Genomic DNA, 27,914 nt, shown 5'->3' with positions numbered 1-27,914 from the left:
ACTTACATTTGGAATACACTATTTCAGCCCTAACTGCAAATCTTTAGCAATATATATTTGCTCTCTTTTTTTACTTTCCGTAACCATTTAATAAATTCTGATATTTTTATTTTACTATTAATGGCTTTACTATGCAAGAACTATCATTTACAAAGTGAATAGGTCTTATACTCTCAACTATGTCACTGTATCTATAATCATTGATTATCTTTGATAAATTGATAGAAGATATACCCATTTTTTCTATTTTCATCTTTGTATAGAGCATGTCTCTAGTCTCTTGGGATTTTGAATAAAAGAGACAAATGTAATGAAGTAGCGTATATAATATGTGATCTTTAACACTCAATCTCTCCCTTCCCTCTGATAGAATTTCTATAGGAATATCACTTGCTTCTGTATCTATGAATTGCTCTATATATGTCATGTACTTTTCTTCTCCTTTAGTGAAGGAACTTGCGGTATGGTATTTTGTTAGCCGAGCTCCGATGAAGCAATTGATTGAGTCGAAATGCAATTTATAAATGTCTTCTGGCTCAGTATTACCGTGATAAATTACTTTGGGCATGCAAACGAATGTTTTGAAATACTTAATATAATGTCTAATGAGTGCTGTATGCTCCGAACTGATCCCAAATGTTTCGTGTTTTTTCCCATCGGGAGGAGAACAAGCACAAATGTTATCGATGGTTTTTCTCAGTAAACCAAATAGATAATTTCCTATCGAATGCTTTCCTTCGATTTTAAAGGAGATTAGTCTTTGATTATGCCTGAATAGCTCATCTTCGATGGTTTCATCCTTATTTTTAGACTCAGGATCTTCTTTTTTCTCTAAATTATAGGCCTTTTCAAGAATTGGCATGAAAATGCTATCTATCTTTTTTAAAGATCCATTTTCTTTCAATTGCCAGCTTGTAAGACCAAAGGAAAGGCCTCTATCCTTGGTAGAGGGAATTCCCGAGTTCTCATTGGTAATTATATTAGACTTCACTAAGCCGCTGGCGTTTCTAGAATTTATATATGATCTTTTCCTTCTTACAATGAGTGTTGTAAAGAGTATGAGAAGTACTACAAAGGTAACTATCAGAATTACAATTTTTCTTTTTGTTCTCATAAAAGGGCCATCACTTTTCGAAATATCAAATTAGAAATGAACGGGGGTGTTATAGCTCTTTAATTCCATTTAGATTCCCCTCTGATATATTCCAGGATGATAGAGGGACATTTTTCAACATCAACCCTTATCTGGTTCATTGTGTCTCTCTCTCTTATGGTTACCATGCTGTCTTTAAGAAAGTCGGGGTCGAATGTGATAAAAAATGGGACACCTAATTCATCGTATGAAGAATATTTTCTCCCGATACTGCACGACCGTTCGTTTACATGAACCACTAGTCCATTTTCTGCCAGAGACCTTTTTATCTTCAAAATATGTTCCTCAAATTCGTTGTAGTATATTAGGTATCCGATAGCACATTGGATTGGCGCAATCATTGGCTTTAACTTAAGTACAGGTCTTAAATCTTCTCTCTGGTAGAACGAATGCTCAAGTAATGCGTAAAGAATCCTTCCAATACCAAAAGATGGTTCGATTACATCGGGGATTACGTTTTCAACAAATATCTTTTTCTTCTCTTTGGAACACTCAACATTGATGCCATGTCCATCGAATTCCACATTTAGGTAGTTTTTGTTACCATCAAGAGCTGAGATGTTTTTTTCAATATACTCTTGGGAAAAGCCGTTGATCATTTCTATTAGAGTAGAAAATCTGTCTCTGAGCCTTGCTCCCCATTCCTTCTTATCTAGCTTTAGAATCCATTCTTCAACCTCTTTTGGATTGGTGAGTCTTCTTTTGCATCTCAAATCAACTTTTGACCCATCTTCATGGCATTTTAGATCATAACACGATCTATCTGCTATTCCTACACATTCGATCCATCCATAAGATGTGTATATCTCCGCGTCCCAGCAGTCTTTAGCATAGTGAGCCATTTCCTCTTTTTTATGCTGTCTAAACCTGAGCAATTCTTTGTCAATTCCTACTTCTATAAGAAATAAAGCAGTTCTTCCAATATAGTACCCGATGGTTTCATTACATACCATTTTTCTCTCTACTGCTTCTCCCAAGGAGATTTCCTCACTTGAATCTTCTTGTATAAACTTCAATTTGATTTCTTTTACTGAGGAAAATTTCGGATGTTTTTTTTCGTCGGGGAGAACGAAGTGTTCGATTTCTGCCTGGTCAAATTCTCTAACTCTAATGAGGCCTGATCTCGGGCTTATCTCATTTCTGTATGATTTTCCTATTGAGGCAGATGCAAATGGAAGCTTCTCGTTATTATATTCGTAAAGCTTTTTAAAATTCAAAAACTGCCCTTGTGCCGTTTCAGGCCTTAAGAACATGGTTTGGCCTCCTTTATAACCTATCTGTGTTCCAAACATAAGATTAAACTGCTGTGATTTGCTTAGCTTATTACCCAAAACACTCTTTATGTTGTACTTTGATATAACTGCGTCGATTTCCTGGCATGTCATGCAATCAACTCTTTGAAGGTCTCGAATAACTTCTTCTGTGGGACTCATTTTTTCTAGAGTTTCCTCAACCAAGTGGTCCGCCCTGAAGCAGTCTCCGGTCACCTCGTCAAAAACCAAGATGTCACAGAATTTATCTACATGCCCGCTAGCCTTCAAAACATCATAAGGCAGCATGGTGGTCGTTTCTATCTCAAGCATGTCTTCTTCAAGTACAAAGTGCTTTCTCCACAATGCCAAGATATTTGTTTTTATTGACAATCCTGGTGGGCCTAAGTCGTATAGTCCCGAAATTCCTCCATATATATGTGCTGATTGAGCCAGAAAGAATCTCTTTTTTAAAACTTGATCGATTTGCTGTTGATCGAATTTCCTCATGGGGATAAAAACATTTTGGCATAAACAAACGATTATTATGAACCATGTACTAAGCCCTTAATGCCAGATTTAACAAGTAAAATATCAAGGTTCAACTCCTTTGACTTGGAGTCCTATTTAAATAACACCTTCCAGAGGTACGAAGGTTTTATTCTGGAAAACGAAAGACATAACATATCTAAGATAGAACATGAAGTGGATACTGAGTTGCTTAAAACATTCCTTCTCAATAGTGATTCTTTGCTCGATATTCTTAATGTCTATGAAGAGTCCTATAGAATGGTTACTAGTATGGTTGATTTAACCAAAGAGCTAGTTAGGTATAACATGGACGGAGGCGTAGAAGAGGAAGTCTTTGTTGACAAGGATCTTGTAAGGAAATTTAGACGAGTTCTGGATAATTTTGACAATGAAGTTGATGTGTTTGCTACGGAAGGAAGATACTTGGTTCACTTTGATATTCTCAGGGAAAAAAGCGGAAAGGAATGTATTCTTATCATGACAAATGATATCCTTCTGATCGGTATAGTTCAAGAAGGAGCCAAGAAATACAGGCTCTTGAATGCTTATAGTTATAGCATCATTCAAATTCAGATTAAAGATGATTTATTAGAGATAAAGGTGAGTCCAACAGTGTATGTATTTGAAAAGAATAAGGAAAGTGTAGAATATATACTTAGAATTTACCAAGAATTAACCTACACCTACAAGAAAAAAACAGATTCCACTGTACAAAAGCCTGTAATTGATAAAGAGCTTATTGATTATCTCGTATTTACAGAGCAATACGAATATATTGAAGCCGATGAGTGTTTCCATTCGCCCAAGGTTCTGTTTCACGATAAAACAGAAATGGTAAGATATCTTTCTGTTATTTCAAAGGGAAAAAAAGGAATATCTCCTTACGTATTTTCGTTTTTAGAGGAAAGATTCAAAGATGGACTCAAGAGGATAAACAAAATCCAACCTCTTAAAAGTTTCATTGAAGATATCTTTGGATATTTCAGGGTGTTTTTAGAAGAACAAACCATTCTTGTGAAGGACCTGGAGAAAATAGAAAGCATCAAAAGGAGTGGGATGGTTTTTCTCATAGAAGAGCAGCTGGTTAGATGTATTGAAATGCTGGAGAGTAGAGTGTTTAATAAGGGATATGATGTGAAGTACACTGACTCTATATTAGAGGCTGTTAAGGAAAACCTTGTGTTTTCGAAATATGATTTCTCCTACATAATGGATCGCTTTCTCAAAAAAAGAAATAATTACAAGAAAAAATGTTTGGGCAATGCAATGAAAGATATAGGAAGAATAATCGAGGATATGATTAGTAATTGAAATTTAGCTAAGTTCGTGATCTCAAGGTCACTTTCCGACGACCAAATCCTCCTACGAGACACCATATTTAATTAACTATTGTAGATAGCTTTTCAATTGTCTCAATCAATGCAGAAACGGAGCATCCAGTCATTCCATCTCCATAAATTCCTTTGCTGTTATTACTATTCATTACTCCGGCGATATCGAAATGAACCCATTTGTATTCCTTTCCAACAAATTCATTCAAAAAGATTGCTGCACTTGCAGATCCGCCGTATCTTCCTTCTCCGGTATTCTTTAGATCCGCAACATCAGACTTCATTGTAGGTAAATACAGTTGTGACAAAGGCATTCTCCAGGTAGGGTCACTAGCATCAATTCCGCTTTGATAGATTATTTCCGAAAGTTTGTCATCAGAAGTAAAATATCCAATGAATGCATCTCCAAGAGCAACGGCCATAGCACCTGTTAGGGTGGCAACATCAAATATATATGTAGGATGCCCTTCCTGTGCATACACAAGCGCGTCTGCAAGAATGAGTCTCCCTTCTGCATCTGTATTGTCAATCTCCACACTTTTTCCATTCATTCCTATGTAAACATCTCCTGGTTTTGTTGCAGTACCACTAGGAAGATTCTCTACCAACGGAATTACAAGGTCAATGTTTATCTTAATTTCCATATCTGCTGCAAGCCCAAAGACGCTTAGGACAGAAGCTGCCCCAAGCATATCTCCCTTCATGAGGGACATCCGTGCAGATGGTTTTAATGATATTCCTCCAGAATCAAAGCAAACTCCCTTTCCAACCAGTGCAATATCTACGCCATCCCCTCCTTTTCCTCTGTACTTAGCAACAAAGAGCTTTGGCTCTTGAACCGATCCTTGGGAAACACTCAAGAGGAGATTCATGGACTTACTCTTCATAAATTCCTTTCCAAAAACCTCAAATGTAACATTCTTCTTTCCATGCAGATACTTGGCAGCATATTCGGTAAACAATGTTGGATTCATGAGGTTTGCTGGTGTATCTCCTAAAAACCTAGCGAAATTCTGAGCATTGCCTATCATTATTGCCTTTTTAACAGAAGGAAACTGAGTGTTTATCGCCACCTTCTTAGGTTCTCCTTTCTCTTTGTTCAAGAATTGATATTTGTATGAAGCCAGTGTTACTCCAGATGCAACCTCTTTTCCCATAAATTCCGATTCTAAAAAGATCTCCAAGTTTTTGAATTGGGAAACGGCTTTGTATGCCAAGGCTCCTGCCTTCTTTGCATTATTTTTAACAAGAAAAACATTTTCGTCCTCCTTTCCTATTCCTACAAACACGGTTATTTTTCCATTCTCTTCTGGAAGCACATAACTTTCACCTGAATTTCCTTTTGCGCCCATTCTATTAAGAAAGGCTTGATGGCTGGAATCTTTTTTCTCGCTTTTTATATCAACTCCTTCCTTAGAGGGACTGTAAAGTATAATCCTGACCTTTGTTGACTCCTGGTTTGTCTCACCTGTAACTTTAAGCTTTCCATAGTCTAGAAGTTCCATTTTTAAGGGCATTAAAAATTTTATTAATAATTTAAGGTTTTTGGCCCAAGCCCATCATGAAAATCCATGGTGCTGTCTTACTGGTATTACTTTGTATGGGAGTAAATACATCGCCAAACAGAGGAACTCCGTATTTAGACGTGGAGTATGTGGTTAATGGAACAAAGAAATCCGGAAGAATTACATTTGAATTATACTGGGATGCTGCTCCGAAAACAGCTGCTAATTTCTATAAACTTGTTGAGGGAACACATATTGGAAACGAATTTTATAAATATGAAGGTTCCATATTTCATAGAATTATTCCCGAGTTCATGATGCAAGGAGGAGATATTGTCAAAGGAAATGGCACCGGGTCTATTTCTATATATGACGGCCAACCTTTTGAGGACGAAAAATTCATATTTGGCCATGATGGAATCGGTAAATTATCCATGGCCAATAGTGGGCCAAATTCCAATGGGTCTCAGTTCTTTATTACCTTTTCTCCACAACCTCATCTTGATCGAAAGCACGTAGTCTTTGGGAATGTCAATGAAGACTGCATTTCACTGATCAAGGATATAGAAAAGGTAGATATCTATAGCACTAGACCCATACCTCCTGTAAAAATAGTCAAATCGGGAATAATGGAGAAAGATAGGAAGGAGTATCTTTAGTACAGCCTGAGGGTGCTAGTTGATGGCCTTAGAATATTTGTGGAGGTCATATAGAGACGTTCCAATAAAACTATTTCCATGCTCTTTCACAAGCTCCGATAGTTTTCTTTGAATCTCTTCATCGCTAAACGAAGAGGATCTGGCTCCTGTATCTATTAGAGAATCTTTCATGGAGTCAAGAAGAGCTTCCATTTTTCCTCCAATTTGGCATATGTTTATGACCTCATCCAATACCTTCTCCATTCCTAACCTTAGTTTGTTCAAAGGCATTTCGCCGGATGCAGAGAAGAAGTTCCATTTTTTTTCAATCACTTCTTGGAAAACAAAATAGCTTATTTTATATACCAAAGTCTTGTAGGAAGCAATCTTAATCTTGGTTTTACCCTCCATTTTCATCTTTGAAATTCTCAGAAGAAGATGTTCGACTCTCTTCAGCTTCCAGAGAAATTGGAATATTGCTACAAGCTTGAGGACACTTTCCTTTGTAATTATTATGCTTGCTGGATAGCTTACCTGGCAAAATAGTGCAAAGTTCTCGTATTTGTTTTCGTCGTCCACGATATATACGCCCAATCCCGAAGTAAATTCGTCAACATCTCCATAAGTGTTTCTAATTGCAAGGTCCAGAACGTAGCTAAAACTCTTTCTAGTAAGATCCCTACTGTCTTTTAGGTAAAGAAAGAGTGTTTCAATAAAATCACATCTTCTAAACAAAAAGGTGTTTTTGATTCCTTCAATCTGACTGCATATGGCAGGGCAACTGAGAAAGTCATGTCTTATCTTTTTGTTGATCTTATGGAGAATTAGATCTATGTTTTCTTCAAGGTTGGGATTTAAAATATTAATTTGTCTTGCAATGTTCTCTAGTTCTTCTTCAACCAGGTTTCTGAAATTAACTCCTTCGGTGGTCTTCTCCATTCTGGATTCAATTTGTGAAGCTTGAAAGGTATCTAGGCTTCCAATTCTCTCCAAGTCATATCTTCTTATAAGAGATGAGCACTTCCCTATATACAAGATCTTTTGAACTACTCTGTTGCTAATAAAATATGGGACAAGGCCAAAATCAATAGTGAACTCCTCCCAAGGATCGATGGTTACTTTGCGGCATATGAAAAACTCGTTAGTATCGTCTTTAAAGGATCCTGTCAATAGAAACTCTTGGAGGCAGCTGTCGATATGCAAACAGCTGGATTCCAAAACCTGTCTGTAAAATGGATGATTGGAGAGAAAATTGAATTTAAGGAACTCAAAGGGTTTCTTAGGATTATCTCTAAAACATTCGTTTAGCTGGTGAATTATCTGAATCCTTATGTACCGAGAATACATACCGACATAAAAAGAGAGAAGTTCCTCATCCTGCTCAATTACTGATCTTTCATACTTTTCCAATTCCTCTCTTACGATTTCGTAAAAGTATGAGTGTGCCTTAGAAGAAAAAGATGTTTCTGATCTAAGCTTTCTATATATACATGCATTTTGGTACACCTGAAATGCAATTCCGTATATGTGTGTACCAACACTTTCTTTGAGTAAAGGAAGACTTGCTTCTGAAAAATAGGAAATCTCAATCCCTAACGCTCCTTTCTTCACATTTCTATCTAGCTCTGACATTACTGAAATCTCGGAGTCAGCCACATTAGCTAGTACATAACAAAGCATCTTGGCAATGATGTTTTTTTTCATTCTTCTGTATGCCAAATATGCTCTGTATGATTTGATTTTGATTGCATTCTCTATTTCGTCATCCTCCATGGCTTCAAATTTGGATGGCTTCAGGTACCTCATTGCACTTTCCAGAAATAAAGGAGAAGGAGACTTCCCGTGGATTCCAAAGAAAGTATGAATAAAGTTAAGTAGTAACTCCTGCATCTAAGGGGGAAATGTTTTTAGGCTCTAAGACTCGATACCTTTGATAATCCTTATAAATTCTGCAGTTTTTTTTCACCCATGGAAAGCAAAAAAGAAGAGCTCAAGAAAAATAGTATTAATGTTCACCAAAGGTTAGGTACCGATGTTCATGTGTCGTCTGAAGACATGGACTTAGAGAGAAGAAACACTCGGGCATACGAGTACCTATGCAGGCTTGAGGAGGCGAAGTCGTGGTTGGGAGATTTTACCTCTGTACCTGAATCATTTGAAGAGTTTGAAGAGGAAATGAGGAAAGGAGTGATTCTTACTGATATATGCAAAGTATTTGCACCTAACTCTGTAAAAAATGTTTTTGTTGATTGTACTTTGCAATACAGGCACACGGACAATATCAACTACTTTTTAAGTGGAGTATCGCATATTGGACTGCCGGAATACTTCCATTTCGAGGTTATCGACTTATATGAAAAGAAAAACTTTGTTAAGGTCATATACTGCATCCATGCTTTAGCACATCTTTTGAGTTCAAAGGGAATTTCCAAGAATATCAAGAGTGCTAAAGGGAAGATCTTTTCCTATGATGATATGGCAAGAGCTGATGTTCAGGTTGAGAAGATGAACATGCCTAAGTTTGACAACATTGAAGATGTGCTAAAGGAAAAGATAGCTATGGAGGAAGCAGCAGGTAATGGGGAAAATAAAGTAAGAAAAGAGATTTTAGATCAGGAGAATGTAGAAGAAAAGGAAGGGAGTTTTCTATCGGAGGACATAAGTGTTTGTGACGAATCTTTTGATATTCTCAAGCTGACTCTTCGGACCTTTTTGTACAAAAAATGTTTTGATGATATCTACTATAGGAAGGAGGTCTCTCTGTTTTCGATCCGAAGGTTTGCGTTTATTTTCTTCAGTAATTCATCCGAGATGGTCAAGGAAAATCTTATAGAAAATCTTCATCACAAGATATCACGGAAGTTTGACAGTATCTATGCCAAGGAAGCACAGATAAAGGACATTGAGACAAGAATTAGACTAATAGTTCAGAACAGGATGGAAGTAGGAAACATAACAATCAAAAATCCGATTCCAGAGGATGAAGACACCAGAGACTTTGAAAGAGTATTACTGTTTTTGCAGAACAACCCTAAGTATCTTTCTGAGCTTCTTAGAAACGTTAACGACCCAGATTCTTTTATAGTCTCCATCATTATTCCTATCTTCTCCAATGTTTCTTCAAAGAAAGAGGAATACATGTTTATAAACCTTGTGCTGGAGATATTCAGGAAAGAGCTTCTCGATAATGGACTTGATGTAAGGAAACTCGTCCCGATAGACATGTCTTTAGGAATCCATTCTAGTACCTTTTTCTCTCTCGAGTTATTTAGAGAAGTGGAATTCCCAGTTCACCATACTTTGATGCCTGGATCGATTTCCCACAAGTTAATGGTTAACTATTTCAGGATATCCCAGGGGAGCTTTGTTCTTCGAGACAAGATTCTTCAAGTTGTAAAGAACCTGGAAAACATCGAAGTGGATGCGAATCCGGTTCTCATATACAAAATGCTATTCAACCAAAGTACGTCTGCGGACAAAGCATTGGAGAATGAGAGAGTTAGGGAAGCGGTGCAGACAAGGCTTATGGTGGTTCGTGGAGTGATTGCATCGGCGCTGGATCTTCTGGAGTCTAGTGTTGAATCAATTCCTTATATCCTTAGATACTTCCTTAAGCTATACGGCCCTAGGACATTCTATTCGGAATTTGTAATGCCTTTCATTCTTGCTCCGGATGCATTTATTGAATCATTTGAGGTTGGGAAATCTCTTAGAAATAAGTGCTTTATAATATCCAAGATTCTGGAACATATAGCAGACAGAGTAATGTTCTTCGAGGAATCAGACAACGGTGAAGAGGAAAAAGACGGGGACGGAATGAGTAAGTACATGTCCTTTATAAGTGGGGAGAAAAAGAACTTTGAACTTAGGTTCTATTCCCCTCTTTATCCCTTTTTCAGAAGGTGCCACGAAAGATATCAATCTATTCTTTCCAAACTTACAAACGTCTCTGGACTTGATCATTACTTCCAGTTTGAGTCGATGAATGAGTTGGGAAAGCTCAAGCGGGCAACCGTACATCTTCCAAGTAGTACTGCAAACCAATTAATAACTCTCCTCCTAAGCAACACTAGGATACTTGGTTCGGAGTTGTGTGAGATTCTTGAGACCCTACCTTTGTTCCCAGACGATCAAAACAAAACACTCTCATTCACTTTCTTTGGGCCTGAATGGATATGTTCTCAGGATCCCGAAAAGATAGCGTTGGAGAACTTTGTAAGAGGTTTAAAGAGAAAGCTTATATATGCCATATCGGTGTGCAAGGGAAGAAACTTGCTTGAGATGCTTTTAAAGGAATCCGATGAAGAGGAGAGATCCCGATACTTGGAAATGAAGAAGAGTGCTATTTGCACCAAGGAGGAGGATGACGGCTTGTCAATAGCATCTCCACCAAAGCAATACGAAACTATCGACCAGCTGAAAGAGTCCATCATTGATGATTTGAACTTCTTGGAAGATAAGAAGATCACTAGTAGACATAACCTGTATTCAGAACTCCTCTTTATGCTAGCTCAAGATATAGTCATTCTGAGATTCATGTCTGAAGAAAGAAGCAAAGAGCTCAGGATAAATGAGATAAGTTACGACAATCTATGCTACAAAGATGATTACCTATCAGGAAAGATAGAGCTTTATCAGAACTATCTCAACTCTTTCGCTGCAAAATTGGCTATCAAGAGGAGGTCCTTGTTTGGATTTAACGGTGTTGACGATATCATTAGGGATTCTAAATATGGGACTCATAAGTACAGTGCTGAGAAGTTAATGAACATGGGAGTATTGGTCCAAATATATGACTCTCCCGATATCTCCGAGATATTCTTCCTATTTCTCTCCGACACTCCTCTTCTCTTTAGCGTGGAGATTTATGTCCAGAATATTTTGGTTTCCCATCCTGTCTCGTTCAGGTTTGATGATCTTCTTAAGCTAAGGAAGAATGGAAACAACATCTGTGACATAGCAGGGATATGCTCGTTTAGCGTATGTAGATTTATTGACCTCGTGAATTCTAAGTATATTGGGAGCGAAGTTTAGTGTACCTTGCTATTAAAAACAATTTCGAAATGGCTTCTAACAGACACAACAACCCTAGGGAAAGAAGAATGCAGTAAGGCCTCGCCTTTATTTTTATTTTGCCCTCTGTGTCGGGGATGATTTACTGTCCAGCTCTCGTAAATACATTATTGATCTCTCTAAATCCCCGTTACATGCGATAAGAGCCGTGAAGTTTTTTCTAGTATTACTGAATCCAATCTGCTTAAGCTCTGCCAGTTTATCTCTATATTTCACCAATTGACTCTCTTCTTTACGGGCACCTGGAATTGCTTCATTAATGGGCTTGTCTATCTTTCTTCCCTCCTTCACTCTATATCCTCTTCCCATTCCTTCTTTCAATGCTGACGACAGAGGATCTTGAACGTCCTTAATCATGCTATTTATCATATTGAGGCCGCCAGGGATGTTCTCTAGCTTGGACATTGTTATGTCCAGGTTTTTAAGCTGGGTGTTCATGTATTCCGGATTCATGGAAAACATTTCGAGTTCTTCTTGGAGATTTGAGCTATTCATCATCATTCGTAGTTCTGGATTATTGCTCATTTCTTCCTTGAGCCCAGGGAACATCTCAACAATGCTCTTCATGGCATCTGGATTCTTCAGAAAATTCTTAACTAAAGGGTTTTTCATCATGGAAGCAGTAAAATCTTGTCGCTTTCCTTCCTTCCGAGCTCCAGATCTTTTTTTAAGATACAAAGTGGAGTCGTTCTCTATTCCAAGCTCCTTCAGTTCCTTGTTGTTGTCGTTAAGGACTCTGTCATTGAACAGAAGCACCTGAGAATCCACTGGCACTCCTGTAATTTCCTGAATTCTTAGTTTCAAGGATTCTAGAGTATCCGTCATCATTACACTTGCTTCTATGGAATCTGTTCGGTATCTTATCGTCAGCCTAATTGACATCCGAATATGATGGGCCTTTATTTTTATTCTTTTGATACAAGAAAAATCATTGATAGATCAAAAGGAGACCATTATAAACTATTGGCTCCAGGGCATGTTAATACAAGCCCCTAAACCATCATTTCAATCCTACCCTTGTCTTCTATTCAATCTCAAGTGACTTTCCATTAATGTGTTATCCGCAAGAGATCCCAAAAGAGATAGCTCTCCTCCAAGTACTGCTGCTCCTAGAGCTAGTCCCAAGTATCCAGGTGCCACCGACTTGTCTTCATCTTTATTCGTTATTATGTATTCATCATTCACATTGCTAAATTGCCTTAAAAAGCTTTTGGAAGGTTCCAGGTGTGTACCCCCACCAACCACACCCACTGTAACCGAAGGCATAAACAAAGAAACACTCAGAACTTCACTTTCAAGTTTTTTCATGCTCAATATACAATTGCTACTTTCAATAATTTGTCCTAGATCCTGTCCTAGAGCTAGAAATATCCCTGCAACGTAGTTGGCTGCTTGGCAATTAAATCCCCCTAGCACAAGAGATCCCCCAACCACAACTTTCGCATGATATACATCTAGAATTCTATCTATGTTAACTCCAAGTATCTCTTCACAGTTTCGATTGTCTACTCTCAGATTCATAAATATCTTTCTTCCTCTTCCATTACAATAGTTTTCTGCAGACCACTTTTTGTCAGTGCATGTGTTAGAGCTTATGCACACAAGACTAGAGTTTGGAAATAAACGAACTATTTCATTAGATATTTGAACACATGACTTTGTTATCATATTCATTCCCATGGCATCTCCCGAGTACCCATGTACCTTAATGTATACATCTTCCCCTATAACATGCTTGGATTCAATCTTACTGATTCTCATATACCTGCTTCCTTCATTTCCAATTCTTTTGAGATTTGCAATTGACTTTTCCATTTTTATCCACTGGTAGAACCTCATGGCCTCCCTAAAACTTTCAAACCTCATAGTAAATCCTCTTGTAATCCCGACGTTTTCTGCATACCCTTCAACTCCTCCGCATGCATTTATAAGTTTGATTCCACGGCACATTGATGCAACCAATGCACCTTCTGTCGTTGCTATTGGAATAAAGAACATGCGGTTGTTTATTAATACCCCTCTATTTGAAACCCCTAAGGGTACCTTTTTATAACCAATCAGATTTTCGCAGCATCTGTTTATGACGTCAGAATAATCCTCTTGTGAACAAATTCCCTCAATCTTTATACCCATGCACTCTTCCATCTTTTTTAGTAACTCTTTTGCTTTTTCGTTGGCTTTTTGGTTAGAATCTTTCATTAGGGATTAGACATTACACGTAAAAATCTAAACCCTGCTATGGAAAATGTAATCAAGAAATTCATTCTAGAGGAAAGTCTTACAAGCTCCGAGGGACATCTTTACATAGGCAAGGTTGAAGGCCAAAAGGCTATATTGATATTTCCAAATCAACCCGTTCCACAAGACACCTTTTCCCAGTTCCTATCTCTTCCAATGGAAAGAATTCAGTCAAACGATGTGTACTATACCTATAAAGTCTTAGGGAATATGCCCATCAGTTTTAGACTCATATATCCGGCAACAGAAGAGCACATCAGGAAATACTCTTCGAGTCCCATTTACATCAGAGAAACTTACGAGGAATACTTGGATTTTCTAAAAAACTACGGCCACATAAGTACTAGTTGGATGGATAATATCATCGATCCAAGTAAAAGAAATGTAAATGAGGAAATCTTGTATGAGGACCAAGAGATAATGATTATTCCAGACTATAAGTGGAATAAGCAATTGATAGACCATCTCCACCTTTTGGTGATATTCAAAGATCCTGCCCTCAAAACAATAAGAGACATAAATTCTCACAATCTTCTGATAAGAGCCCAGGAAAACGCAAACACCATCTTGGCAACAAAGTTTGCTTTGGATCCTAAGCATGTATTTATGTTCTTCCACTATAGGCCAACATATCTTAGACTTCACATTCATATCATAAATATAAAAATAGCTCATGAGGGAACGGTTTCCTCCATAAGGGCCATCCCATTACACGATGTCATCCACAACCTGCATATGAATTCGAACTATTACAAGAAAGATATGTTTGTATTGTTGAAAGAAGCTAATTAAATAAGATAAGGATATTTAATCTCATAAAGAGCATATTATATCATAGGCTTGCTTCAAGGCCTTTAACATGGATTCTATTCTACTTCTTTCTAACTTCACTTCTTCCGACTCTGACGCTATTGAATCCAGGTCTTCCCTGTTGTATATCTCCATGAATAGTGTCTCCTGAAGTGAGTTTTCGGCCTTTTTGACTAACTCACACATTATTGCTTTTGGAACTTGATCAACAATTATCTTCTTGGTTATTTCGAAATAAGACTCAACCATGGACTTAATCATGTTTATCTCTATAACCTCTTGCTCGGAAAGCCCATCGCGAATCCTTAACGTATTAGGAATGGAATCAAGAGTGGCTTTGCTTTCCATTCCCTTGTAGAAGTCTATCTTTTCTGCCTTTCTTTCAAGTACAGAATCCTCCATTTCCCTTGATAACATTTCATTCCATCGTATAAAGTCGGGGTGCCTGGTACTGATGTATCCTGTATTCCAGTCAACGAATGACTCAACCAGTTTATGTGTTGCATCACATCTTTCCTTAAACATTCCGATCGCACAGGCTATAATCCTTTCTCCAAGTACAGGATACCTACTTGCTGTGGAAACATCTACAATGTGCTTAATCATTCTAACCAGCTCGGAAAATACTATGCTCACAAGCTTTAAGCTATGCAACTTGAAGGATTCCACAGAAACCCTTGCTAGCTTTTCAAAGGCTACATGTCCAAATAGCAGTACAGATGACGATCCACTAGAGTTATACAGTAGTGCCCTTATTTGCTCGTCATGAATGTTGTCAAGAGCACCAAGCCTATTTATGAACTTTGAAAAGTGGTGATTGAATGCATAGTTCAGCCTTGCTCCCCCCATCAGCTCGTTTCCCTTAGACTCGATGTTTCCTGAGAGAATATCGCTGAATCTTTTGGAAACAGTGTTGATGATTCGCATTACATTTTCTTTCGGGCTCAAGCATATGTTTCCAAGATCTCGAAGGTTGTTTTGAGCATCAATCATTCCACTGTTGATTCTTTCTTGAAGTTCTGGTAAGCATTGTTTTATGTGTTCGTGAAGAATGTTATGAAGCTTTGTTATCAAATATCCTGTTCCACAGTACGCTCTGTTCCTCTTGTAAGACTCATGAGATAGGAAAAACACCTCCTCGTCCTTTAATGCTTGTTGTATGCTTTTATTTCTTTCGATATCCTGCTGGCTCCTATTTACAACAGGAACAAACCCTAGTCTTAAGCATATGATTCTTCCAGCTAGTATGTCTACAACATCTGTTCCCGAATCCATCAGATCTACCTTGGTAAGAACTCCGATTGTTCTTTCATAATTATGATCCACTTCCCTTGCAAGCTGTAAGGCATCCGAATTCGATATGTCTGTATTTGCGGAAGATACTGCAAGGATTAGTGCATTCCTATTCGATACGTACTTTCTACATATCTCTGTTATCTTGGTACATATATCCTTAGGCTGATCGTTTGTTGGAACCCTTACCAATCCTGGAAGATCGACCAGTGTAAGCGTGAGAACTTTTGAGGAATAGTACTTAAGTGTGATCGGAAGTGGGGAAACGTCATTCTTTGATTTTAGGATTCTGTTTGTTTCCTTGATGATTTCCTTCTTTACTTCCTCGAAGTTTGTAAATTTTGTTTCTGGAAGGTGATTGAAGACAGCATAGTCTTCTGTTTTGCTGTAAATAAGCTGCAATATCAATGGCCTTCGGGTGACGATCCCTGTTCCTCTCGGAAGAATGTCTCTTCCCACTATGTTTTCAAGCACGCTACTTTTTCCAGAGCTTTGGCTACCGACAACTACTATTTGCGGAAGCTCGATTCTATTTGATATGTTGTTTTCTGTACATATGTCCTGGAGGTCATTTATCTTTTCTATCAACAGGTCCATGACTGCCATACGCTGTGAAGCCCAAATCTTTATATCTAAGTTATGAAACATGGCCGTGTTTCATAATTGATCTATTGTCAGATAGAAGACCTTGGAATTATCTTCCTTGGGCCACAAAGATTTTCTCACTTCCACATCCACATACAGTTTTAAGACATAGACCGTTCTCTTTCCTCACTATTCTTGATGTGCAATTGAATCCTGGAACAAGAATCGAGAGACAAGTAGAACATAATGTCCTCTTTATTTCTCGGGACAGTCTTACCTGGTATTTGTTGGATATCATTTTCATTTTCTTGGTTTTTCTTCTATGTAATGATGGAATTCCAATCATATTGAGTGCCGTAATATAAAGATACTTCAAGTGTTTTGAAAAGTCTTTCTTCATTTCCTGTCAAAGGGAATTGGATAATACCATTTATAGACTCAATCCAAGATCTAAAAACAAAACCAAGATGAAAGTCAAAGATGCTTTAGAAGAAATCAAGCCAAGAATGATACTAACAAGCCGAGGGCATCCAACAATTGAGGTTGATTTGATAACATCAAAAGGTGTTTATAGGTCTTCTTGTCCGTCAGGTGCTTCTCGAGGCTCCAAAGAAGCCGTGGTGGTTTCTGACGGAGGGAAGTCCTATAATGGAAGAGGAGTTAAGACTGTAATAAACAATATTAATGAGGTTGCAACAAAAAGTATATTTGAGCTGGAGTGTCCTGTTGATGATCTGCAAGGGATAGACGATTGCTTATTGAAGCTGGATGGGACAAAAGACAAGTCGAGAATTGGAGGAAATGGAATAATCGCACTTTCCACTGCATTCTGCAAAATGGGTGCAGCATATTCAAATAGACGAGTTGACGAATTCCTTTCGGACATAGGAATGTTCAAAAGAAAGATTCCCATTCCTCACTTCAATGTTTTAAATGGAGGGATTCATTCTGGAAATAAAATGGATGTCCAGGAAATAATGGTTGTATATCAATACGATGACTTAGAGAAAAATATAGAGTCCGGATGCGTGTTTTACGAATCTCTAAAGAAAACAATATCTGAAAGGTACGGTGCCTTATATACCTCGGTGGGAGATGAAGGGGGGTTTGCACCGCCAATCGAGAAGCTAGAAGAAGGATTGGAGCTGGTGTTAGAGGCATCCAGAAGATGCAAAAGAACAGAAATGAAAATTGCCATTGATTTTGCAGCCAACGAATTCCTAAGAGACGGGAAATACCATCTCGATGGTGAAGTTTATACAACAAGAGATCTAGGAGAAAAATACATGAGAATTCTTAGGGAATATCCTCAGATATATAGTCTCGAGGATCCATTCTCTGAAGAGGATTATGATGGATGGACATGGATAAACTCCGAGGTTGGAAACAAAATCAATATTGTTGGGGATGACTTGACTGTCACCAATCCGCAACTTGTCGAGAATGCAGGAATAAGAAAAATGTGCAATACACTCTTAGTAAAACCTAACCAGATAGGAACAGTTAGCGAAACAATAAATGCAATAAAGGTGGCTCGAAGACATGGAATGAAAATCATGGTTTCTCATAGGAGCGGAGAAACAGAGGATCATTTTATAAGCGATCTCTCGGTGGGTGTTGGGGCAGAATACATAAAGTCAGGTGCACCCTGTCGGGGAGAAAGAGTTAGCAAATATAATCAGCTCTTGAGATTAAACGAGTATTAGCTCTACTGCTAAAAATACAAAATGCTGATGTTTGTTTAATAAATAAACAGGTCTCTAATCTTTTGAAATCCCAAAATATTCGTATAGGATTGAGATCTTTCTTATTATGCTCTCGGAATATCTTTTACTACTGAATGTAAGGAACTTCTCGTATGTAGTAAGATACTTCCTACAATACTCATTAAGTTCCTTGTTTGACTTTATAAGGCCTTTAATCATCCTATCAATGGACTTGATACGGATATTTGGCCCCTCTACAATTTCTTCAGAGCTACCTCTGTCTTCTTCATCTTTACTTTCAGTTTCTTGTTTTTTAATCCATCCTTTCTTCTGAATATCCCCAAGAAGTTTTTCCTCTCCATAAACAAGATACACATAGGACTCTCCACCCTCATTATTTCGGGCTGTTCTTCCCACACGATGGACGTACGTTTCAATATTGCATGGGCAATCATATTGTATAACCACATCAACTTTAGGAAAATCCAGTCCTCTGGAGCCCAGATCCGTGCAGAACAGAATTCCGTTTTTCTCTCTCACAAACTTTTTGAACGTATCTATTCTTTGCTTTTGCGACATACCACCGCTGAGACAAAAGATTCTATTGCGAAGCTTAAGCTTTTCAAACAAAAGATAATGAAACTTAACTTCTTTGCAAGTACTAAAGAATACAATTCCTTTAACTCCAGGATTACTTCCAATAAACGTATGTAGATAATTGACCTTGTCTTCCATCCTCATCATATAGAAATATTGGTGTAGTTGAGATGGAAATCCCTCTTCCTTATACATAGAAACGATCTTGGGATCTTCTAACCTTAGGATTCTAGCCGTTGAGGCTTTGGGTGTTGCAGAAAACAGCAAGGTCTGCTTCTTAGAAGGAATGTACCCAAGTATATCTTCCAAAGTCTCTTTGAACCCCATCTCTATCATCTTGTCGGCCTCATCAAGAACCAGTATCTGGATCCCCCCGGTATTTAGATAAGGATTCTCCTGCAGATGCTGGAGAAACCTCCCCGGTGTGCATACTAGAATGTTCATATTGCTCAATCTTAAAGATTCGTTTTCTGTCTCAAGTCCCCCCATAATCAATCCTGTGCTCAATACAGTGTATTTTCCAACTTTACTGAGGACGTCGAATATCTGTAAGGCCAGTTCACGTGTTGGAGTGATTATCACGCATCCAAGACCATCTCCTCCGCTCCATTGGAGATCGGTTAACTTCTGCAAAATGGGAACAAGAAAAGCAAGCGTTTTTCCCGTTCCGGTCTGCGAAGATCCAATTATGTCATGTCCTTCCAGTGCCATTGGAATAACCTTCTGCTGAATTTCTTTCATATCTACAAATCCACTTTCTCTTAATCCTTTCTCAATTCTTTGGTCGATTTTCAAATCCTCAAACTTCATGGGTCTTCCCAACCACACATCGTTAAAATACACTAGTTTGGAAATCAGTTTTATTTACAGCCTTGTGAAAAGCCTTGATATCAGCGAAGATAGTATATGGGCATATTCTAACCACGAGGCCATTTGAGTCCTGGCTGATATTTTGCTATGCTTTATAACAGCCGATTCCGGACTCAGACATTAGGATAGGTAGTTCTAACCAGTTCCTTCTGTACCCTCATCATCTCCGCCGTCCTCTCCTGTATCTCCCGCATCTCCTGCATCTCCCGTGCTTCCAGACCCTGTAGAGTCTCCGGATCCCGAAGATGTGGTGGATGTTGGGAAGATTCTGCTTATAAGTGCTGAAATTTCTGCATTTGCAAAAGCTGTGAAGGCAGTCTCCGTGTCGGTGGCCAGCTTCTCAAGCTCAGAAATCAGGGTTGTAAGAGAGTTCTGGACGCTTGTTTGCAGATTGCTTGTCTGAGTTGTAAAGAATGTGACAAAGTTGGTCCTGTTGCCTTGGAGAGCATTGGTGATAGCTGTGATGGCAGCGGAGGGCAGAGTTCCTGGTATCTTCTGGAACACTGCCATCTGTTTGGCAAACAAATCATTTCCGGCAATGGTGATTATTGGCTGGATGTTGTTGAAAACACTTGAGACTTGGCTGGCTAGAAGACCACTGTTGACAAGGCTCATGATGTCCAAGTAGCACATGGCACTGACCCTGGTAAGTAGATCGCTAATTACCTTCTGTGCATTGGCCTGAATGGCCCTTGTGAGGGCTGACGACTCAGCAGCATCTATGGCGGCAAGCTCGGCAGCAGTGTTTGCTGGGACAGTGACTCCAAGTGTCTTGAGTTGTTCAATCAGAGCATCGTAGTCTCCACCAGGGAAGACTGGGTTGAATCCTGAGATCTGCGAAAGGATATTGGTCAAGAAAAGAAGAACAGCCTTCTTGTACTGGTCCTCGTAGTTCTTGAGGAATTCGTAGATCCTTTCTCCCATCAGGATTATAGGAGTCTTGAGTTCGATATCACACCTTTGAGCCACTGGAGGTGGGCAGGGGGCGCTTGAAGAGCAGCTATCTGTGCTACTGCAAGAAGAATATGATGATGAACAGCTGTCCTCCCATTCTCTGTGGGGTCTTCTCCTTCTTCGGGAGCAGTCTTCAGAGCTAGAGGAAGAGGATGATTCAGAAGAACTTTCTTCTCGCACACGGCGGGCGCAAAGTCTCTGTACCTCGTTTTGGAACCTGCTTCCAAGAAGATTATTTTGTTGGAAGTACTTACTGCTGCTCACTGGGCATCTTTGGCAGCGAGGCCTTTGGTTTGCAAGAACTGCAGTGAAGCTCGCTAGACTTAGGAGAAGTGAGAGCTTTATCATCTTTAATTTCCTTCCTATTGCATTCTATTTATACATTTAAACTACAAAGAATATGTTCTAGAGACGTGTTCTTTTTCTTGTTTTGGAAATATTCGTAATTAATCTGATACTACTAGAGTCTATTATATATCCTTTGTAGTCTGAGTGTAAAATCATGTGATGAAAAGTTCCTTATGACATATCCAAAATCAATAGAATTTATCATACAGTAGATTAATGGAGTATTAATTGGAGTATCTTAAGACCATGATGGTAATGAAAAGGTATAAAGATATACATAATTTTAAATCTGGTGAGCGGCAGATCTCGAAATAAATGTTGATTTTTGACCCCATTGATGGGGGACAGCAAGATCAAGGGAGCTGGCTGTACAGACATCCAGGACTTTTCTTTCCGGATCGACAGCTTGAATATGAACGACCCGGAGAATGTTGTGTGGGCATACAGAAATATTCAGCAGGTGTATAGCCACTCGGCAGTAGATTTTGAGAAGATGGTCAAGATTATGATGGGGACCAAGCTATTGGATTTTAACACAAGTCTGATTGTGTTGGAGATGGTTGGAAATGCTTTACAAGACCATTTTGAAAAACAAAAAGAAGATGAAGAAATAAGTTTTGTTGCCAGTAAATGCGGTCTTTCAATCAGCAGTGGGGAAAATAAAGTCTCTACAGGATACATAGACTACCTTTACAAGCTTATTCTTCCGTTTGCCAGAATATGCACAAAACAGGTGGTTGATATTGTAGCCTTCCTATTTACCAGAACAAGCAGGGCGGAGTTTGACGAGCTGTTTGAAATGTTTGAGAAGAAAAAGGATTTTCTTGTGGAGCTGTATCTCTTGAAGGTCAGGCTTATGAGGGAAAGAAGCTTGAAGTATAAGTGTGGGCGATGCAAGGACGCCAGGGAAATGAGCAGTTTGGAAATGGAAGAGTGGATCAAAAACATGAAAATATCCTCGGTAGGGGAGCTTGGGGACGATAAAGGAGTAGAATGCGAAAAGAAAACGGATTTCTATTCGATTGATAGTGCGGGGGGAGGCAGAAGAGAAGATGGAATGGAGGGACTCCCTGAGGAACTAAGTTTTAGCCAAGACAAGCCATTTTTTGAATCTACTACTTCGCCATCAAATAACAGTAAAGATCGGGAGGAAGCTAAAAACAAGTTGGAAGGGGACACTCTTGAGTGCCGACCTCACCAAAGACCATATGAAGAGGAATGTCATGATGGAGTTTGTAGATGTAGAGTTGAAGAATCGGAAGACAAGACTTGTCTGTGTGCTTCCTATAAGCCCTCGGATGAAAGCCGATGTCTGAAGGAGGCTAAGAAGTATCTGCTGGACATTGAGTCTGTTTCTCCGAGGTTTTTCCTTGAGAATGTTGCCTTATATCTTAGCTTGTCTTTTGACAAGGAACTTCTAGATTTGTTTGAGAAGTATATAGGCACAGAGTACGAACCTGTATGTGCCTCCCACATATTCAAGTTAAAAGCAATAGATTCTGGAGTCTTGGAGGCTATGATTGGGAGAATGAGGAATTCAAAAAGAGAGATGCTGAAGTCTGATAATCTACCTGTAACAGACACAACTTTCGGGCTTTACATCGAATGGTGTGCAGACACTTTTGGATCGATATCTATTTCGTCTGTCAACGACTATTCCAACATAAGCAAGCTGTACATCAAGTTTCTCCGGTCTTTTCCCCACAAGAAAATGTTCCTTATCCTTGAGGAGATATGCGAAAGCAAGATCGAAAGAGTCTCGGATGCTGTCTATGCACACATTGCCGAAGATCTGGAAGAGATAGTCAAAATCCTTCTTAATTTATTTAACAGCACAGAGGAGAATAACAAACTCTCGAAGGATGAAGAGAAGATGTCTATGCTGGGCGACGAAAAGACGTTTAAGAACGCCAAGCGGCTTAATTCCCCCGAGTTTTGTATAGAGCAAGAATTGGAAAGAATCGTTCTTGAGGTATGCAAACGCTACAGGAAGGCTTTTCTTTCTCAGATCAGGGTTCTAGACCACTTCCCAGATAACGAATTCCTATTGAAAATATCCAAGACTCTGTGCACGAACTATGAGAATGACTGGAGGTATCGAAGAGCACTACTCCATTCGTATAGAGAATGGCCTAAGTTTTTTGGAGAGATCTTAAACATTGACAGCTTTACAAAGGATCCTGTGTTTATAGTCAGAAGGACTGCTTTGGACATAAAGGAAGAGATTGATGTAGGCAGTGAAAGCAAAATACCTAAGAAAGAGACCTTGTAAAACCTCTTAAAGCATAAAGAAGAACATAAAAATAATTCAAGAATTTTTATTTCTTAGTAATTCCAAACAGTAGTTCTTTCCCTCCTCTGATTGGAAATCCCTTTATATTTGATTCATAAGAGATCTGCTTATCTCTCTAAAGTCGAAGAGCTTGGGGGGCTTTATAACAACTCGTCTGAGATTGTGTAAAGGGCCCTCCATCACAAGGCCTTTCCTATCATAGAAGGACAAGAGATTACTCCACATATCGTGTCTCATCAAAGTCATTGGATTTCCTATTATTACCAACCCATGCTTTGCTCTTGTCAGCATCACATTCATTCTTCTCTTGTCACCAACAAACCCTATTCCCTGGTATAGGTTACTTCGGACAAGACTAACAATTATAAAGTCCTTTTCTCTTCCCTGAAAACCATCGACATTGCTTATCTCAAGATTTCCAGGCTCGGCTCCAAATATTCTATTTAGAATATAAGATCTTTGTCCCTCATATGGTGTTATCACTCCTATTTGATTCTCTGTAACACCACACTTGAACAGATGTCTTATTATGCTTTCACAATGCAAGGCTTCGGCCTGATTAACAAACGAGGTTCCGCTTGGGCTGACTTCTTCTCTTCCATAACATACATAGAAGAAGTTCGTTGGAATCCCAAGATCAAATCTGCAGAAGTTCTTTCCTCCAGTAAGAAGTTCTCCGTTGTAAAACATCTCAGAAGGCCATTCGCAAAGATCCGCATCCATCCTGTACTGAACCGATAGTACATAGGGAACCACACCAATTGAAATCAGTCTTTCAAACAAGCTTTGCTTGAATCCCGCTTGTGCTACCTTCTTGCAAAGAATAGTGGGCCCCAGCTGCTTGTGGTCTCCAACAAGCACAAGCTTTTTACACCCATACACTAATGGGATAAGGCTCAAGGGCTCTGTCGATTGGACTGCTTCGTCAATCAATACATAGTGGAATCGGAACTTATTGAACATCTTTTGGCCAGATGTTACACACGTGCAAGTGATAACTTCTGCTTGATTCAAAAGGTGTTTTTTCAATGACTCGTTGGTTTCATCGTTGTAAATGCTGTTGTATCTATTATGGTCTCCATAGCACTCATCTTTTTTCTTTCTTCCCTCTTGCAGCTCCTTCAAGTTTTCATGAAGAGAAAGAAAGTTCACATCCGATTGCCCGCATTCCCTTCTCCTACTCATCACTCGCAGAACTCTTAGTCCCGTCTTATGTATCTTTAAGGTAAGTTGATCTACAGCAGTGTTGCTGGGAGCAACAACAAGAACCTTTCCCCCGTAGTGTTTTACTAGGTTATAAACAATAGCAGACGAGACCAAGGTCTTTCCTGTCCCCGGAGGCCCCTGTATCAGAGTCACCTTCCTTCCAAGAGCTGCTCTTACAGCTATTTCTTGAGAAGCATTAAGTCTGGGAAGATCCGGCACCGGAAAAATATGCCCCGAATTCCCAATCCCTTCCTTATATCCTTTTAAGATATATTCAAATATCGATGGGCCTTCATTAAGACTTTTCCTTCCTTTCTGCATCTTTCCTTCATCCCCCATAGCCCCGATATCGCCTCTATTCGTTGGTCTTTGTACACTCAAATCCCTACAGACATCTATTCCTTTGTCGCATGGCTTTCTTTCGTCATTCTTATTCTTATTTCTTTTGATTTTGTCTGTCTCCTTCTTATATGTATTGTATAACTTTCTTAAGGCCCATTCCATTCTCTCGTAGCATATTCCTCTCCAGAGATACTCCACAGTATATCCACTTCTTGGATAGTCTCCAGGTGTTTCTATCTCCACTTTCAGCTCCTCGCTAAAAGTCTCCCCACTGACAAATCCGTGTAGGACAAATCCACTCTTATGTGTCAATCTAATTTCATCTCCAATGTTGATCTTCAGCTCACTATCTCCATTCTGAAAGTAAAAATAGCAGTACTTTAGTTTCTCCCATCGAACAAATACATTCTCTTGCCTCATCGATTCCTTTATCTCTCTTTCCTTCTTGCACTCAGCTTCAATTAGCGAAGAAAACACTTCAACATACTCCTTGGCTTCAAACCTTGATTTAACATAGGGAAGAGACGCCATACTCTTCTCTTCCATCTCTGCCATCTGTTGCTTCGTCAATCTTTTTCCTTGTACTTCAGGGCTTTTGATTATAGTGAGACATCTCTCTTCAACCACCATTCTACCCGAGCTGCATCCATTGCAGAAAATCTTCCCATTGTTCTCAAGGAGTTTGAACAAATTATCTTCTCCGCACTTTCTGCACTTGATGTCTCCACCAATTCGGATTGACTTATGCTTTGCCTTTACAAGATGAAATACTATATGAGATATCGATGAAGCACTACGCGAGTTACAGAAATGCTTTCCACACCCCACACACTCTATGAGCAGTTCCTCCACTTCGCAGTATTGGCATTTCATTTCCTGGGGTCTCTTCCTATCCTCTTCTAGAAGATCTCGTACAAAATATCCAATGCACTATAAAGCAGATCTATAACCTCTTGATATCGAGCACTACCGTCCAACTCATTTCCTTACTCCACTAGACACCCATGATAATTTTTCCTGAGGAGAAACCAACCAAGTACTTGAACGATTCGTTTGCGCTTAAGATGCTTGGAGCTCCAAAATATAATGGCAAGTTCGACTTTAGCAGGAAGGAGTTGGATATTCCTTTAGCATTTCCATTTAGAAAGACTGCCGTTAAATCAAAGAGCCCACCGCAAGTAGCTTTCATGGAGAAAATAGATAACGATAGCGTGATATATTCGAGTGACGGCCATTTCTTTAACGTTCTTGGAAAGTATAAGTATAGCTTCCGAATAGAGGATACTTGCAAAAGACTAGTGACTGGGCACCAAAAGGCATTTATTCTTACAGAAAAACACATGTATATTTACGAGAAGAAGAAAGTAAGCATGTTTTCCATTAGCGCCATAGATTTGTCCACATCCTCTTTTGGAGAGGTATTTGTTCTGACTTCCAAGGAGATTCTGTTGTTTGACGAGGACGGGATCAAAAAAGTATTTCCATATACTGGCCGAGTCAATTTCATACACTTCTATCTGTTCCGGGAACTGATAGTTGTGGGAGTGAAGCAAGTGTTCCATTTGAATCTCAATAACCTCAAGGTAAGCACTATATACTCAACTCCCTTGAGAATACAGTTAACTATTTTAAAGGATCGGCTTTACATACAGGAGGGGACCAGCAAGGGTTTCAGGGTTACATCTCTGAACATAGAAGATAGGACTGCAGAGTCTATCTTTTTGGAGGACTTCATGAAAATTTCTGTAGGGAAATCAATGCTGGCGCTATACAAGAGAGGTGGAGAGTTTTTATTCTGCGACCGATTTGATCTAATCAACTCCAAAACCGTTGTATACGAGGTTGAGAACCTTATAGGTTTCTTCTTTGTTGAAGAAAAGAGCTATTTCTTCTTTAAAGAGAAATTTGTGATGTGGAACAAAGGATGTGTAAAGGAGATCAAGATAGGCTTGGAGAAGAATAGAAATTATCTTGTAAAATTCCCCGACAACCTCGAGATGCTTAAGGAGGTGTATGAAACAAGACAGACACCAAAGGGGGTTTTTAGGCCTGGAAAAGTGGTTTCTACTCTCTATGAAATTATCAAACAAATCACAGAAAAAGAAGACGAAAGTGTCAAATCGATGCCCAAGAAGAAAATCAAATATTCCGAAAAAAACCTTGGGGGTTTCTAGTATAAATATCCACTTGATGTATGATTGCAGACAAGCGATAAAAAGCCAATCTGGCAGACCCTCATGGATGAGTTTGTTTCCCTCCTGAAGGCCCTCAAAAAGAACGACAAGATTACACAGAATGTTTTGCTTATGATTTCTGAAAGCTTTCGATACAATGAAGAAGCTGTGAGTGATGCATTGATCAAGAATCATAGAAGCCTGCTTGGAAAAGAGGCGGTTTTGGATTTTCTTTTTCTACTTTGTAGCAAGGATACTAGGTATCTGAGTCTTTTTGAAAAGTACAAAGATGAATTTAATAGAAATCACAAGATATTCAAACTTTTATCTGGAGAAAGCCAGGAGGAAAAACCCAAAAGACCTAGAATAGACGAAGAAAGTTCTTCCAGCTCGGAGGATATGATCAAGGCCAGCATTAATGAAAGAAATACACTCATTGATGAGGAGGGAGAAACTGATTCCAAACCAAAGGAAGTGGCCAGTAAAAAAACAAGCAGAAGTGTGCTTGAGGAGGCAAGAACAAAAAACCTATGGGATAAAAAAGAGCAGGAATCGGATATTTTGAATAACGAGTACTTGAAGACTGAGATGGATCCCTCTATTCTATACTATCCAAACCAATGCAAACTATGCGGTCTGAGGTATAAAGATACTCCAGAAGGCGATGAGCAAATGGGAGTTCACATCGACGAGCATCGAAGAAAAGCAAGGGTTCTAGGAGAAAAGGATTGTATAAGCAGAGAATTCTTTCCAACTCTAGAAGCATGGACAAAAAACATCGAGAAGATTAAACTCAGGCTAGAGGTTGAAAAAGTCGAGAAGATTGTCCATTCCGGAGGCCCAGCACTTTGTGATGTTTGCCGTAGCAGAATAGAAGTTGAATGGGATGATCAGGAAGACAGATGGATACTAAAGGATGCTGTTTCTCTTGAAAAGGGAGGGAGAACGAGTTTTTGCCATCGAAAATGTGTTTCATAGATTCTCAAAACAGCAGCCAAACACAAATGGATAGAATTA

The 27,914-nt window shown here is 39.0% G+C and overlaps 19 protein-coding genes across 19 annotated transcripts; 8 read left to right on the top strand and 11 right to left on the bottom strand.

Annotated features, from left to right (window-relative positions):
- Window positions 1-106: 106 nt before the first annotated feature.
- Eint_101770 (uncharacterized protein) lies at window positions 107-1,114 on the bottom strand (the record flags this gene model as incomplete). Its single annotated transcript, XM_003073816.1, has 1 exon — window positions 107-1,114. The coding sequence occupies one exon, from the start codon at window positions 1,112-1,114 to the stop codon at window positions 107-109; it is 1,008 nt and encodes a 335-aa protein (XP_003073862.1).
- Window positions 1,115-1,173: 59 nt separating this feature from the next.
- Window positions 1,174-2,913, bottom strand: Eint_101760 (glycyl-tRNA synthetase; the record flags this gene model as incomplete). The annotated part of the gene is made up of 1 exon (XM_003073815.1): window positions 1,174-2,913. One exon carries the CDS (start codon window positions 2,911-2,913, stop codon window positions 1,174-1,176), a length of 1,740 nt encoding a protein of 579 aa, XP_003073861.1.
- Window positions 2,914-2,973: 60 nt separating this feature from the next.
- On the top strand, window positions 2,974-4,245 carry Eint_101750 (uncharacterized protein; the record flags this gene model as incomplete). The annotated part of the gene is made up of 1 exon (XM_003073814.1): window positions 2,974-4,245. One exon carries the CDS (start codon window positions 2,974-2,976, stop codon window positions 4,243-4,245), a length of 1,272 nt encoding a protein of 423 aa, XP_003073860.1.
- Window positions 4,246-4,312: 67 nt separating this feature from the next.
- Eint_101740 (leucyl aminopeptidase) lies at window positions 4,313-5,770 on the bottom strand (the record flags this gene model as incomplete). Its single annotated transcript, XM_003073813.2, has 1 exon — window positions 4,313-5,770. The coding sequence occupies one exon, from the start codon at window positions 5,768-5,770 to the stop codon at window positions 4,313-4,315; it is 1,458 nt and encodes a 485-aa protein (XP_003073859.2).
- A 56-nt stretch (window positions 5,771-5,826) lies between these two features.
- Eint_101730 (peptidyl-prolyl cis-trans isomerase) lies at window positions 5,827-6,429 on the top strand (the record flags this gene model as incomplete). Its single annotated transcript, XM_003073812.1, has 1 exon — window positions 5,827-6,429. The coding sequence occupies one exon, from the start codon at window positions 5,827-5,829 to the stop codon at window positions 6,427-6,429; it is 603 nt and encodes a 200-aa protein (XP_003073858.1).
- A 15-nt stretch (window positions 6,430-6,444) lies between these two features.
- Eint_101720 (uncharacterized protein) lies at window positions 6,445-8,298 on the bottom strand (the record flags this gene model as incomplete). Its single annotated transcript, XM_003073811.1, has 1 exon — window positions 6,445-8,298. The coding sequence occupies one exon, from the start codon at window positions 8,296-8,298 to the stop codon at window positions 6,445-6,447; it is 1,854 nt and encodes a 617-aa protein (XP_003073857.1).
- A 78-nt stretch (window positions 8,299-8,376) lies between these two features.
- On the top strand, window positions 8,377-11,442 carry Eint_101710 (putative RasGAP domain-containing protein; the record flags this gene model as incomplete). The annotated part of the gene is made up of 1 exon (XM_003073810.1): window positions 8,377-11,442. The coding sequence occupies one exon, from the start codon at window positions 8,377-8,379 to the stop codon at window positions 11,440-11,442; it is 3,066 nt and encodes a 1,021-aa protein (XP_003073856.1).
- Window positions 11,443-11,535: 93 nt separating this feature from the next.
- On the bottom strand, window positions 11,536-12,363 carry Eint_101700 (uncharacterized protein; the record flags this gene model as incomplete). The annotated part of the gene is made up of 1 exon (XM_003073809.1): window positions 11,536-12,363. The coding sequence occupies one exon, from the start codon at window positions 12,361-12,363 to the stop codon at window positions 11,536-11,538; it is 828 nt and encodes a 275-aa protein (XP_003073855.1).
- A 129-nt stretch (window positions 12,364-12,492) lies between these two features.
- Eint_101690 (3-hydroxy-3-methylglutaryl CoA reductase) lies at window positions 12,493-13,680 on the bottom strand (the record flags this gene model as incomplete). Its single annotated transcript, XM_003073808.2, has 1 exon — window positions 12,493-13,680. One exon carries the CDS (start codon window positions 13,678-13,680, stop codon window positions 12,493-12,495), a length of 1,188 nt encoding a protein of 395 aa, XP_003073854.2.
- A 39-nt stretch (window positions 13,681-13,719) lies between these two features.
- Window positions 13,720-14,511, top strand: Eint_101680 (uncharacterized protein; the record flags this gene model as incomplete). The annotated part of the gene is made up of 1 exon (XM_003073807.1): window positions 13,720-14,511. The coding sequence occupies one exon, from the start codon at window positions 13,720-13,722 to the stop codon at window positions 14,509-14,511; it is 792 nt and encodes a 263-aa protein (XP_003073853.1).
- A 21-nt stretch (window positions 14,512-14,532) lies between these two features.
- On the bottom strand, window positions 14,533-16,428 carry Eint_101670 (dynamin-like vacuolar protein sorting protein; the record flags this gene model as incomplete). Its single annotated transcript, XM_003073806.1, has 1 exon — window positions 14,533-16,428. The coding sequence occupies one exon, from the start codon at window positions 16,426-16,428 to the stop codon at window positions 14,533-14,535; it is 1,896 nt and encodes a 631-aa protein (XP_003073852.1).
- An 88-nt stretch (window positions 16,429-16,516) lies between these two features.
- Window positions 16,517-16,807, bottom strand: Eint_101660 (RNase P subunit Rpr2; the record flags this gene model as incomplete). The annotated part of the gene is made up of 1 exon (XM_003073805.1): window positions 16,517-16,807. The coding sequence occupies one exon, from the start codon at window positions 16,805-16,807 to the stop codon at window positions 16,517-16,519; it is 291 nt and encodes a 96-aa protein (XP_003073851.1).
- A 67-nt stretch (window positions 16,808-16,874) lies between these two features.
- On the top strand, window positions 16,875-18,113 carry Eint_101650 (enolase; the record flags this gene model as incomplete). Its single annotated transcript, XM_003073804.1, has 1 exon — window positions 16,875-18,113. The coding sequence occupies one exon, from the start codon at window positions 16,875-16,877 to the stop codon at window positions 18,111-18,113; it is 1,239 nt and encodes a 412-aa protein (XP_003073850.1).
- Window positions 18,114-18,167: 54 nt separating this feature from the next.
- On the bottom strand, window positions 18,168-19,520 carry Eint_101640 (DEAD box ATP-dependent RNA helicase; the record flags this gene model as incomplete). The annotated part of the gene is made up of 1 exon (XM_003073803.1): window positions 18,168-19,520. One exon carries the CDS (start codon window positions 19,518-19,520, stop codon window positions 18,168-18,170), a length of 1,353 nt encoding a protein of 450 aa, XP_003073849.1.
- Window positions 19,521-19,715: 195 nt separating this feature from the next.
- On the bottom strand, window positions 19,716-20,882 carry Eint_101630 (spore wall protein 1; the record flags this gene model as incomplete). The annotated part of the gene is made up of 1 exon (XM_003073802.1): window positions 19,716-20,882. The coding sequence occupies one exon, from the start codon at window positions 20,880-20,882 to the stop codon at window positions 19,716-19,718; it is 1,167 nt and encodes a 388-aa protein (XP_003073848.1).
- Window positions 20,883-21,219: 337 nt separating this feature from the next.
- Window positions 21,220-23,154, top strand: Eint_101620 (uncharacterized protein; the record flags this gene model as incomplete). The annotated part of the gene is made up of 1 exon (XM_003073801.1): window positions 21,220-23,154. The coding sequence occupies one exon, from the start codon at window positions 21,220-21,222 to the stop codon at window positions 23,152-23,154; it is 1,935 nt and encodes a 644-aa protein (XP_003073847.1).
- Window positions 23,155-23,256: 102 nt separating this feature from the next.
- On the bottom strand, window positions 23,257-25,596 carry Eint_101610 (putative DNA helicase; the record flags this gene model as incomplete). The annotated part of the gene is made up of 1 exon (XM_003073800.1): window positions 23,257-25,596. One exon carries the CDS (start codon window positions 25,594-25,596, stop codon window positions 23,257-23,259), a length of 2,340 nt encoding a protein of 779 aa, XP_003073846.1.
- A 131-nt stretch (window positions 25,597-25,727) lies between these two features.
- Eint_101600 (uncharacterized protein) lies at window positions 25,728-26,897 on the top strand (the record flags this gene model as incomplete). Its single annotated transcript, XM_003073799.1, has 1 exon — window positions 25,728-26,897. One exon carries the CDS (start codon window positions 25,728-25,730, stop codon window positions 26,895-26,897), a length of 1,170 nt encoding a protein of 389 aa, XP_003073845.1.
- Window positions 26,898-26,960: 63 nt separating this feature from the next.
- Eint_101590 (uncharacterized protein) lies at window positions 26,961-27,875 on the top strand (the record flags this gene model as incomplete). Its single annotated transcript, XM_003073798.1, has 1 exon — window positions 26,961-27,875. The coding sequence occupies one exon, from the start codon at window positions 26,961-26,963 to the stop codon at window positions 27,873-27,875; it is 915 nt and encodes a 304-aa protein (XP_003073844.1).
- Between the last annotated feature and the right edge of the window lie 39 nt (window positions 27,876-27,914).

The sequence above is a fragment of the Encephalitozoon intestinalis genome, chromosome X (genome assembly GCF_000146465.1).
Source record: "Encephalitozoon intestinalis ATCC 50506 chromosome X, complete sequence".
NCBI lineage: Eukaryota > Fungi > Microsporidia > Unikaryonidae > Encephalitozoon > Encephalitozoon intestinalis.
Note: the sequence above shows the minus strand (reverse complement) of the source record. Positions and strands in the feature narration are given on the sequence as shown.